Source organism: Cricetulus griseus, chromosome 5, assembly GCF_003668045.3.
Source record: "Cricetulus griseus strain 17A/GY chromosome 5, alternate assembly CriGri-PICRH-1.0, whole genome shotgun sequence".
Taxonomy (NCBI): Eukaryota; Metazoa; Chordata; class Mammalia; order Rodentia; family Cricetidae; genus Cricetulus; species Cricetulus griseus.
The window spans coordinates 17992183-18004990 of record NC_048598.1 but is presented as its reverse complement, the minus strand read 5'-3'; the positions used below and the strand labels follow the sequence as shown (position 1 = coordinate 18004990).

The 12808-nt window shown below is 40.1% G+C and overlaps 1 protein-coding gene across 1 annotated transcript in view; it reads left to right on the top strand.

The window, feature by feature from the left end:
* The first annotated feature begins 1533 nt into the window (after positions 1-1533).
* The window catches only part of Wdr64 (WD repeat domain 64), a 93020-nt gene continuing 81745 nt past the window's right edge, over positions 1534-12808 (top strand). The window contains exons 1-2 of the mRNA XM_027418895.2: positions 1534-1905; positions 8484-8614. Of these exons, the coding sequence (XP_027274696.1) occupies positions 1761-1905; positions 8484-8614 (276 nt within the window). The 5' untranslated portion in view covers positions 1534-1760. The remainder of the gene's footprint in view (positions 1906-8483; positions 8615-12808) is intronic.

Sequence of the window (12808 nt, the reverse complement as noted above, 5' to 3'; positions counted from 1 at the left end):
GGTGTTCCATAAATACATGCTGGATGAATGGATAAATGAATATAAGAATTCATGATTGAGAATTGTAGGAAAGATAGTTCCTTGGATATTGCCAAATAGTATTTTGAGAGCTTTAAAGAAGAAAAAGAGTGACAGGATTCTCTATTAACATGTTTATAGAGATTACTCCCCTAATAGCTCATAGTCAGAGATGGATTCCAAGAGTTGACCTAGGACTCAAAATGGAAGTGCTCCTAATGCCATTTGTTTGGATTCTGGACTCAAAGTTTCACAAGAAGATTTAAGAGAGCGATTACCAAGGAATGGAGACCTCACCTGTCTCACCCAAACTTCTATAATTTAATTGGTGATGGGTGAGCAGACAGAAGGCACTTTCCTAAAAAGCTGGAGAGCTATCTCAGTTGACAAAGAATTTGCGACACAAGTATGAAGACCAGAGGAGATCCCCACCAGCACCCACATAATAAGATAGGCACTGTGGGTTAGACACCTGTGATGCCAGTGCTGGGCACACAGAGACACAGGAACCCTTAGGGCTCAATGGCCAGCCAACACAGCCAAAACAGCTCTAGATTCAGGGCCATCCTATGCCAAAAACTAAGTTGGAGAGTGATTAAGGAAAATGTCCATTATCATCCTCAGGTCTTCTTGGGTACACATACCGGCAAACACATTCACAGAAGCAAACACATGTGCGCGCGCGTGCGCGCGCACGCGCACACACACACACACACACACACACACACACACACACACACACAAACTTGGAGACTGGAAAACCTGAGTCAGAAGTAAACAGTTGGACTCAGTGGTATTAGATGTTAGTGTTGAAGGCAAAGGCGATCAGAAAGGCCTCCTCTCCTTCAACTGACTCCTCTGGAAAAACTGTCCCCACAAGGATGACTTCCTCATCCACAGCTCCTTTTAGTATTTTAATTCAAGGTAAATGAACAAAGAGAAAAGACACATTTTTCTTCTCCACGTTTTCTAAAAATAAATTCATTTGTGCCAAATAAGAGAGGTGATGAAATACATTTTCATCCTCACAAGTTGGAATTTCCACATCCAGGAGAGCCGTGGGAACAAATGTGAATGTTCCTCTCTCTAGTACCATAAGGGAGACAGGAAGTTGACAGTGAAAAGAGACATTCATTTTGAGGAAAGTCATTGGTCTTTATTCATCTTCATCTCAATGGACAGACACATACTCTCTCTCTCTCTTTCCCTCTCTCTCTCTCTCTCTCTCTCTCTCTCTCTCCTCTCTCTCTCTCTTCACACACACACACACACTCATATACAGCCCCCCTCTCTCTCTCTCTCTCTCACACACACACACACACACAGACACACACACACTCATATACAGCCTCTCTCTCTCTCTCTCTCTCTCTCTCACACACACACACACACACACACACACACACACTTCAGTAGGTGATTTCAATCTTCTGTGAAACTTACAGAGCTACTGTGATGTAATGAGGTCCACATGAAGGAAAATGCTGACATTATGAGGTCAGGGCCCCTCTCTAACACCCCTGTCTCTTTGAAATGCAGCAGGCCTCAGCTTTCCTTCTGCTAACATCCTACGGGCAACACTTACTTCTTATTCCCATGGGATGGGAATTTGAAATGGAAGGAATGAGACCTAGGGCAAAAGTTGAGACGGCAGAGAGGCGCTGGAAGAACTAGAAGCTTTTCAACATTTGCAAATTCACAGCATTATTTCTGTGAAGAAATAAGAGGTTCTGTATGTCTGTATGGATTCCAGAGATGACAGGCAGTTCAGCCTTGCACTGCAGATTAACAGTTTCAAAGCAGCCTTGGTTGATTTCGATAAATTGGTTGAAAAGACAACAATCCAAAAAAAGGAAGAAAGAGCAGGCTTGTTTATCCCCAAAGAAGGTAAGATGGATGATTACAGGGAAGTCCATCTGGAGTTGCTGATTAGAACTGGGAAATGCTTTAGGTCATCAGAGAACAGAAGTCTTGTTTTGAAGCTAAGACACTGAATTGGGGCAGGGGACTCGAGTTCATTCTCTGTCTCTAACATACCTTTTCTATCTGCAATACAGAGAAGTGGATTACATTACACTTTAAGGGGTTCTTTTGCAGACACTATCAGTCACTGGCTGACCCGAGATTCTGTATAGCACGGTGACCATGAGGGAGGCCCTCTGTGTCTCTGTGTTACCCAGCCTGCCAGCACTGTAATGAAATGTCCTAAATAATCAACTCAAGAAGAAAAAAGAATTTTGGAGGTTCTGAAACATAGCCGGATGGCCTGATGCTGTGTGGCCTATGGTAAGAGTACATTATGATGGGGCCGTGTGATGAAAGCTGTTCACCATATGGAAGCTGGAAAAGACAGGAAGAGACCAGGGTTCCAATAGCTCCTTCAAGGGCATGTACCCAATAACCTAACTTCCTCCCACTACCCCTGCCTTCCAAAGGTTCCTTCACTACCCAATATTGTTAAAGCATGTTGCCCAAGCTTTTAGTATAACTGAGTCTTTGGGGAATACATATCCAAACCAAGGTATCCACCCTCCCACCTTTTCACCTGGGAGCATCATGAGACCATAAGGACGTTTCTAGACAACTCACAGTTTCCTGTTTCACTGTGATTTCAGTCTGTGGCCCACTCTGTAGTCAGGGATTATTTGAATGTGCTGAAGGAAGGGCCATGTGGAGGATGTAGTCATTTGGGGGTTTGAGAAGAAGAGTGAAATCTAAAAGTATGATATAGCCAGGGGAGCAGTAGAGTGAGTAGTTTGGGAGTGTTAAGACGTCAATGAAGAATAAAATTGCATAACAGTAGAATAAATCCAACAGAATAAGTCTAGGTGTTATAATAAAAGGAGAAGCATAGACAGCTACATACACAGCTTATAAGTGCTGGGATGCACAGTCCCATGTAAATGAAACTCTTGACCTAAGTGGTCAGACTCAAAGAGGTATTGCTCAAACAGTAGTAGTATTTCCTAATTTACAGGTCAGTTGAATGAGCACAAGTTCATTTGATTGGCATGACAGCATGAACAGATAATACTGTAGTTAAGTCTACTTTGCTTGAGAAGACAATGGAAGACAGAGAGGACTCACCTGCCCCAGTCATTTAAATGTCTGCAGGGCTCAGGCATTTTAGGATGCTCTCCAGATCCATGCTCTTGGCTGGGCCCTCAAACTGTGCGACAAAGTTTTCGTTTCCCTCCAGTCAGCTTGTTTTTCCTCCAGCTGTAATTGATTCTCCAAACCCTCACCATGTTTCTGAATCCTTGATGGGATTTCTGCTCCTCTCAGCCAAGTTTCCTATCACAGGAGCAAGCCAGGTACAAAGCCAGGAATCTACTCACTCTCCCTGCCCTCTATACCCTCTTCCCCAAACAGCATCCATCCCCCTCCTCTCCAACACCATCAATTTGCTGTAACAATCTCAAAAATCTCTTTCCACTGACTTTATCTTGTGAGTCTAAAAATAGACTCTGGCATCGTGTCCTTGACTGTCTCTTTCCTTAAGCTATCACTCTGTGTCTCTTTGTTTTTCTGCTAAATTTCCCCCAGTATCGCTGCCTCCCTTCTCATCTATTCCAGTCTTGTTTCCTCCACTTTGCTGAAAATATATTCAGTACCTAATATGGCTGCCAAATTCAGTAAGTTGGGTTTCTCCTCCTCCTCCTCCTCCTCCTCCTCCTCCTCCTCCTCCTCCTCCTCCATGTCTGACTTAGTTTCCCCTTTTTGCAGCAAGCATGACCATCTCACTGCATTAACACTGGGTTCTGCCTTTGTGTTGAGAAGCACCTTCTTTTGCTATGTGTCTCCCTGCCACTCTCTTCTGATTTTGTACATTTCTCATTCTAATTTTCTTTTTTCTTTCTGATTTCTTGCCTAGTATCCTCTTGACTAAGTCCTATGGCATGCATGCCAGCTGCCTAGTCTCCTAAGTCATGTATCTTAGTATCTTTGAGTATGTCATGATGGTTGTCTCGGGTCATCCTTACAACACCTACTGTTAATCTTCCTGCCAAAAACTTATTCCTTCCTGTATATTTCTCCAGAGAGTTTTTTTCTTTAATAACAAAAACACACATGAGTCTGTCATATCCCTGGTTTACTAACCCATCTTTAAAATCCTTACACGTTGATTTGGTGTGCAGAGCCATTCATCAGCCATGCCTCAACCTGCCTTTCCAGTGTCAGCTTCTGGCACCTTCAATCCTGTCAGACCCTTTTCAGCATCTCTAATCATGTCACAGTTTTAAAAACTGTTTAGTTATTTACTCTGTGAACTGAAACTGTAGCAAGGGAAGTGCATCCCCATCCCTGAACAGACCTTCTCAGAAAAAAGATAAAAGACAAATCTGTTAAAAATTCCACAGAGCGTTGGTGGCACACGCCTTTAATCCCAGCACTCAGGAGGCAGAGGCAGGCAGATCTCTGTGTGTTCAAGGCCAGCCTGGTCTCCAGAGCGACTGCCAGGATAGGCTCCAAAGCTACAAAGAGAAACCCTGTCTCAAAAAAACACAAACAAAAAATCCCATAAGGCTGGTTGACTAGTTAGAACTTCTTGACTAACCACCTGGGAATCACTATCCTTTCCTCTCACACAGGATTATATAAGCAGAGCACCGATTTTCACCAAACCCAAAGCAGAAAGTCTGCAGAGAGCATCTAAACCTGCAGCAGGGCTTTGTCCACTTTGACATTCCCTTCAATGTATTGGAGAAATGCTTTGACTTAGGACTTGCTTTTGTTCTGTGACTATGAAAGCTAACCACTTCCACAGGGCAACTTGAATCTATTCCCAAGCTATGCTCACTCATACCTGGCTCAAAATAAAGTTCTATTCCCTTTGAGATAAGAGCCATGATTTGCATCAACAGTTATCAAATTGTTTCTTTTGCTGTACTTTCTGTGACCAATTATATCTGCCATTCTCCCAATTTGAATAACTCTCCAGTCCCTCTCACCTTCAATTTTGAGAAAATAGAATGCCACCTCTTTGCAGACACTCCCAAACTTCCCCCAAGCAAAGCCTTCCTCAGCATTCTTACTGCATTTATTGCTGTCTCTGGGAATTTGCCTGCTTTATTTAGCCTGCTGACATTGATATGTTCTCACTCCCTGACCATTGGCCTGTAAGTGTTTTCAAGATTTTGCAAAGGTAAGGCCGGCTCAAAGCCTGGTGTCAGGAGATGCGCCTTAAACACACATTAAACAAACAAGCTGGCATTGCTTTCTTCTAAAACCCTGCAACCCCAGGTCTGTGGTACAAAGTTCCTTCCTCTAGGGTTCTTAAGATTAGATAAAAACTAATCTCCTAGACAAATGGCCTTTTGTGTCTGAGGGACAAGATCTACTGAGTGGGGAGATGGGACCCTAACTTGTGCCAAGCTGCTAATACTATCCAAATACGTTTGTATTTATTAATAGATACAGGAAGACAAGGGTTAACTTTGTATGGTAGGAAAGGCGCTAAGAGTGTTTCAATGGAGAGGTGTCTGCCTCAGAGGGGGGAGAAGTAGACTGCAGAGATCTGTCCTGATTATGTTACTCTTAGAGCTCACTGAAGACCTAATAGAATTCACATCACCCTGTGAGCAAGTCCCACCCCCACCGCCCACCCAGGTGCATTTAAGATAGAACATGTGTCTTTAAAATAACTACATAATCTGGACACAGTTCAGGCTAGGTGTCTGTTATTGCTAGGAATCTCATCTGGGGTCATCCCTTGGGATGATCCCATGGGAGATTCCCTTGTGCCAGGTTTTTATCTGACCCCTAAATGCCACCCCCGCCCCCGCCCCAGCTTCCAGTAGCTCTTTCAGCACTTGTCAGTTATTTTCTTGATCTTAGTCATTCTGACTGGAGTGATATGAAATCTCAGAGTAGTTTTACATTTTCCATTTCTGTGATTGCCATGGATGCTGAACACTTTTAAAAATATTTCTTAGTAATTTTCATTGCTTCTTTTGAGAATTCTCTGTTCAGATCCATAGGTAATTTTTCTACTGGGACATTTGTTTACATGATTCTTCATTTTTGGAGTTCTTTGTGTATTCTGGATATTAATTCTCTGTCAGATGCATCACTGACAAAATCATCTCCTATTCTGTGGGCTGCTTCTTCACACAATTGTTTCCTTTGCAGTATAGATTTTTGGTTTTATGAAGGTCCCATTTGTTGGCCCTAATTCCTGAGCAAATGGAGTTCTATTTGTAACATCCCTTCTTGCACCTGAGTCTTGTAGGGCGTTGCCTATATCTTCTTCTAGCAGTCTTAGGGTTTCAGGTTTCACATTTAGGTATTGGATCCACTCGAAGTTAGTTTTGTGCAAGGCGATACATATGGGTCTACTTTCATTCTTCTAGTTAAGGGCACCCACTTTCCTCAGCACAACTTTATGAAGATGCTTTCTCCCAATATTTATTTTTGACATCTTGGTAAAGGGTCAGAAGGGTGTAATTACAAACACTCACGTTTGGATCTTTTATTTTCTCCCATTAAGCTACATAGGTATATTGGTGCCAGCACAATGCTCTTTGAATTACTGTAGCTCTGTAATATATAGCTTGAGCTCTGGTACAATGATTCATGCAGTATTGTTCAGAATTGCTTTGTCTATTCAGGTCTTTTGTGCCTCCATATGAATTTAGGAACGGTTCATTTTAATTCTGTGAGGAATGCTGCTGTAATTGATTTGGGTCAGATGATCATTTTTCACAGTAGTTCTACAAACCACGGGCATGGGATCTCTTTCCAACTTTCAGTCTCTGTCTTTGGAGACTAAAATGTATCAGGTTCAGTCCTAGATAGTTCCTGAGGCTATTGCAACTAGGAGTGTTTCTGGGATCTCTTTCTTTGCATGTTCACCATTGGCTTATAGGAAGGGTACTTACTATTTTTTGTAAGTTGATTTGTAGCCTGCTACTTTTTTAAAAAAAATAATGTTTTCTAGTGAAAGTTTTGGGATCTCTTATTATAACATATAATTTGCAAATAAGGATAATTTGACTACTTATTTTCCTACTTATATCCCTTTAATTTCTCTGTGTTCCCTTTATTTCTCTAGCTAGTGCTCACTATATTGAAAAGAAGGGGGATAGTGGACAGCCCTCTCATTCCTAGTTTTAGTAGGATTGCTTCAAAATTTTCTCCATTCAGGACAATGTTAGCTCTGGGGTTGTCACATATAGCATTTTTATGTTGAAGTATGCTCCCTCTAGGGCTGTTACCCTGAAGGCATGTTGGGTTTTGTCAAAAGCCTTTTCTTTAGCTATTGAGAGGATCAGGTCACTTTTGTCTTTAAGTCCATTTATATGATTTACTACATATATTAAGTAACTTATGTTGAACCATCCCTGCATCTCTAGGATAAATCCCTCATGTTATAGAGAATAATAGTTTGTTCTAGAGTCAAATGACCTATGGAGAATGATTTGGGCTATTCCAAACACTATGTTTCAAGGTAACAGTTTCATGAAGTAAAGTTGTCTTTCAAATACACCAATGGGAACACCAAGTGGGTGGTTAAAACAAAGTGAGAAACCTCTGATATGGGCTTCAGATGTCACCTGTTGACATTCTTAGCTTTTGTGTTAGTAGAGGTTCTGTTCATACATTCCAAAAGGATTTACTAATAGTAACAACGAAATCACAAACAGAGCTGCACAGTAAGTGGCTATTTAGTGGACTAAAGCCCCAGTTAATTTGGATTCGGGCCTGCAGTATTCCCACTCATCACAATAATTGAAGTTCACCTGAGTCTTATAGAATGTTAATACAGGGGTCTCTCTTTTTCTGTTGTGGAAATGTCAGTAAACATTTCCTATATAGTTTTTCATTTTATGTCCAATGTCTAGCTAAGTGCTCACACATAACTAAGCTAGAGTATTTCTCAATATAAAACATATTTTTGTTAGTTAAATAAAGTAATAAGATTTTGTTTATACAGTTTGAGTAATTCTTTTATCTAACTCTTTCTTGAGATTTTAGTAATCCTACCCAAAGATATTGATAAACTTGGCAAAAATCAAGATTCAAGTAATTGTGTGTGTGTGTGTGTGTGTGTGTGTGTGTGTGTGTATTTCTGTCTGTCTGTCTGTCTGTCTGTGTGTATTTACATAATCTCATATTACCAATAATTGCTCTGTGCACAAATCTAAGATAAATTCTAATGAAGATTCCAACTAGTAAATGTGTTCACAGTAAGAAAACGTGACTTTCTTATCTTTGTATTCATGCACACGATTTCTAAAATAGCTGAGACAGAAGAGAATCCTAAACACCAAAATAAAGATTCCTTCTGCCTGAATAATAATCTAGTCATGGCCTAGTTATTTTCCCAAAGATAAGATCTTTAAGGTTCCCTTACAGTCGGTTTTATGGGCTGAGATGAGCCTCGAGGGTGGGGAGTGTACATGGAGTGTGAAGCTCTGCCCTTGGAATATGACGGCAATGTTCCTGTACTTTCCCCACTGCAGAAGCAATTGATTACGAGAAGTTTTATGCCTCAGTGCAGCAGATCTTTGGCCCTGAAGTGAAAAATCAAGATGTGAAGTGTTTTTACAGGAAACTCTGCAACAATCCTGATGCATCTTTCGACTGGTGTGAGGTACCTGCTTTGCGCGCACATAATTCAAAACCCCAGTCTTATTTGACTTTGTCCAGAACAAACAATTGAAACAGTATTACTCCCAACAAAGTTAAATATACAATGTGTACACAGACTATTGCTGTATCTACAGCCGCTAAGACTTAGCCATAGTTCACAAGAAAGTGAAGAAAACAGGCATCTATTTAACCATAGTCCATGATTTTTTTTCCTTTTTTTTTTTTTTAAGTCACTATATAGCCCCAGCTGACCTAGTACTCACTGTGTAGACCAGGCTGGCCTTGAACTCATAGTTTCCTACTTTGCCTCCTAAGTGCTGAAATTAAAGCTATGCACTACCATGCTTGATCTCAATGAGTAACTTTTAAGACTTTTAAATGAATCCAGCAACTTGAACTGTCTGTGCCATTTAACAACAATCAAGATTTTAACTGCTTTTTTTTTTTGCATTTGACAATGAAACATTTTTCAGTCAGTAGTGTGTGTGTACATTTTCAGTGTGTTCAAATTATCAACATAAGAGGTTGGTTTAGTTGGTCTCTTCTGTCAGTTCTTGGAATGTTTTCTGACTGGCAGAATATTGATGCAAAAATTACAAACATGCAGGTAATTAAAACATCTGGGTCACTCTCAGAAATGAGTAGATATCATAGACAAGAGAAAACGTGGTGGTTTTGAGTATTTGGCTGTCACATTTAACAATATCACCAGAGTTGTTGACATCCAAGCCTGGCTTCTAGCAGCCTGAAGATGCTAGGGTCAACTGCCCATCCCCAACATGTCAATTAAAGAGATAACTGATCATGAAGAACAGAGAAAGAAGGTTTATGTACAGTGGCCACATTGGAAAGAGGACAACAGGGGTCCAGTGACCCCCAAGTGTTTAGGAGTACTGATATGCAGATTAAGTCTCAGTAGAAGGCAAGAGGGATTTATAACTGAGCAGTTCTTGTCAAGGTATGGTCCAGCCTATCACAGTCTAAGGCCAGTCTGTCCTGTGAGGTCATCCAACAATTTGTCAGAACTGTAAAATCTCTTCCTAGGAGGCAGGTGCCTCTGCTTGTCATCAGGGGTCCAGCTTTTCCCTTTCCCCAGAATATAATTTCTGGGAAATTTCTTCACAGCCCAAATCCCAAAACCTGCTAAAGCAAAAATTACTAATTAACTTAGGAAACATTAAAAACCAAAAGTTTCTATAACCCTTAAGAGAATATAATTCCCATGAGTATTTTACTAATATGCTAAAAACTTGCAACAGCTATCAAAATCATTTTATGAGGCTAAAATAGCAGAGTTGAACAAAGAAACCAAATAGCAAATATAAATTATGAACAGAAATGCTGAATTTTTAAATAACATTTAAAAGTTAATTCCAGGAGTACACTCAAATTTTTTCTGAGTAAAGCCACAGATATATTTTAACAATTTAAGGGGGAAAATGCTGTAACCTTAACAGAGGGCAGCAAACCAAAGCCCAAGGCCAAAGCTGGACACATGCAGATTTTATAATCAGCTCCTTGGGCACAGCTAGGCCCAGTCATTTGCACACACTCTACAGGTGTTCCTGAGACACACTAGCAAGGATGAACAGCCCTGACAGACAGCTAATGGCTTGTGAGCCTCACTATTTACTACCTGCCCCCTTTTCAGAATCTTTAAGATTCAGTAAAATAAAAATAAGGAAGGTAATTGGTAAAAATCCAGCAGCTGCCCCTACTTTTAAAGGAATTACAAAGCAGTAAAAATTAAAGGAAATTAACTGATAAAGAAGCCTGTTCTTTTTTTTTTTCTATTTTTCTTTGTATTCCCACTTGTCTGCTTAGAATGAACAACTATACATTTAGCAATATTATGTCATAGTTTCCATTGACAAGGAGTCTGGAAAATGGTCCTGGGAAGTTCTCATTTGAAGCCTCATAAAGCTGCAGCCAGCAGTTAGCTAGGCTGTAGTCTCATCTGGAGGACCCTCTGGGAAAGAATGAGTCTAAGTTCACAGGTTGCTGACAAGATTTACCCCCTTGCTATCTAAAAACAAAACAAAACAAAACAAAAAACAATACCCCAACATTCCAGTAACTGAGTTTCAATGCATCTACTTTTTTTCTCGTTCTTATAAATACTCCTGGCCTATTAAGCAAAGGTGAAAGAAAGGGGGTTCTGATACTCAACCCTGCATAGAAGGCTCAGGTAGAATGGGACAGCTACATTAAGGCATTCAAAACATTAATGAGAAAGTTTGTATCTACCCTTAATGATCATGTAACAAATCTCATAAAAGCCTTGACAATAAAACTCACAAAAGATCTCCTGCAAATTGGGAACCTTTCCCACTGAGGCTTGTGAATACCTACAAAGCTTGGCTAGCTACAGACTAATGGCAAAGATTCTGCCATTCGGTAAGTTCCCAAAGCATGTTCAGTTCTCTTTTTTTTTTTTCAAGAACTGAAACATTATTTTAACTTAGTTCTTTGCTCAACTGTGATAACCAAAGGTCTCTTGCTCTTTCTGTTGTTTGTAGGTAAAAACCTGTCTTTTGATGATCGGAAGGAATTTGTTTTCTTTCTATGATGACATTTTCTGTGCTGTCCAATAGAAATATGAGGGGTGAGGAGATGCCTCAGTGGAGGAAAGTATCCACTGGGCAAACACTGAGTTTATATCCCCGGAACATACTTTAACATCATGCCTCTGACTAAAACAGCTCAGACGTGTCCAAACTTTTGACAGTTAGAGACAACACTATCTATAAAGCTTACCACACAATGGGGTTACAAAAATGGCAGGAAAATGTTCATGTGTGAAGTAAGTTTACAGTTTGGGGTTGGGCTGCATTCACAGCTATCCTTGGTTGCATACAGCCACATGCAGAGGTTGATATGCCTAGGAAATGTCTAAAAATATATAATCTAGCAGAAAATAGCAATGGGAGGAAATACCAATCACCCATAAGGCTCAAGTATCAAAGATGAAGAATTCTGATTGTCAAGTTCCCCTCTCCTCTCTTTCTTTTCCTATCTCCCCTCTGCTCTCCAATTCTCCCTTTCCTGGGAATGACATAGCAGAGGCTACAATGTTGACATTTTCATCCTGTGTTTGTGGCCAGGTTTCCAAGATGTCTTAGAATTTGAGATACAATTTTTTGGTAAAGATTTTTATCTTGGTTAACTGAATTTTGTGCAGTGATGTCCTGTCGGTCTGGGACGCACTATTCATTATTGTTGGTGTTGCTAAAATTAGAGTGAACTGGACTCAGGATACACTGAAAGAAACCTTTTATATATTTTACCAAGGACAGGAGACCCAGCCCACCAAGGGCTGAGATGTGCTTGTGCTCTCTGCCTGGATGGTTCACACACAACCACACACTACATCAGGGCATTCAGAATAAGAATGGGAAACACTGGGCTCATCGTCAGTGAGTGTAGGATATAATAAAATGGCATGAACCCTCATAGGAAAGATAGCATCTAAGAAACGAATCCTTAGATGCTCTAGACCTGCATGCTGAAGAGCTGCCCTTGGCCTCATGGGGCTGTCAAATGTTGGAAGAATGATTTGTCTGAGCTGAGATGTACCGTAAGTGTAAGTGTAATATACATACAGATTTCAAAAGTATTGTCTTAAAAATGCAAAGCATTCCACTTTAAATATTGACTTTAAATATTGATTATATGTTGAAATTATGTTTTCAACATGCTGAGTTAAATAAAATACACTGATAAAGTTGATTTAATTTTTGCTTTATTCATGTTTCATTAACTACCATAAGATTTAACATTATATATATATATATATATATATATATATCTTATACAATATTTCTATTGGACACCACAGAAAATGTCAAAATGAGAACAGAATGAATTCTTTCTGACTATCAAGGTTAGGGTTTTATGGACAAACAATGGAAAGATGAAGCAACCTTGTCCAGCCACATCTGTTAGAAGACTCCAAATTTGTGATTTGGGGTAGCACCTTGTTTTCTTATATAATAATATCTCCAATAATCTTTGAAAACTGTATGCAATGCAGTTTGATCATATTTATCCCTCCCCCAGTTCCTCCCAGATCCACTCCTACCTCCCTGGGTCTCAGAAACTATGCACCTAAAACAATATCAATAGACTTCTTCAATTTCAAGGGGATACATTTTTTATATATTAGCATGAAGCATTTGTTGTACATTTTTACTGG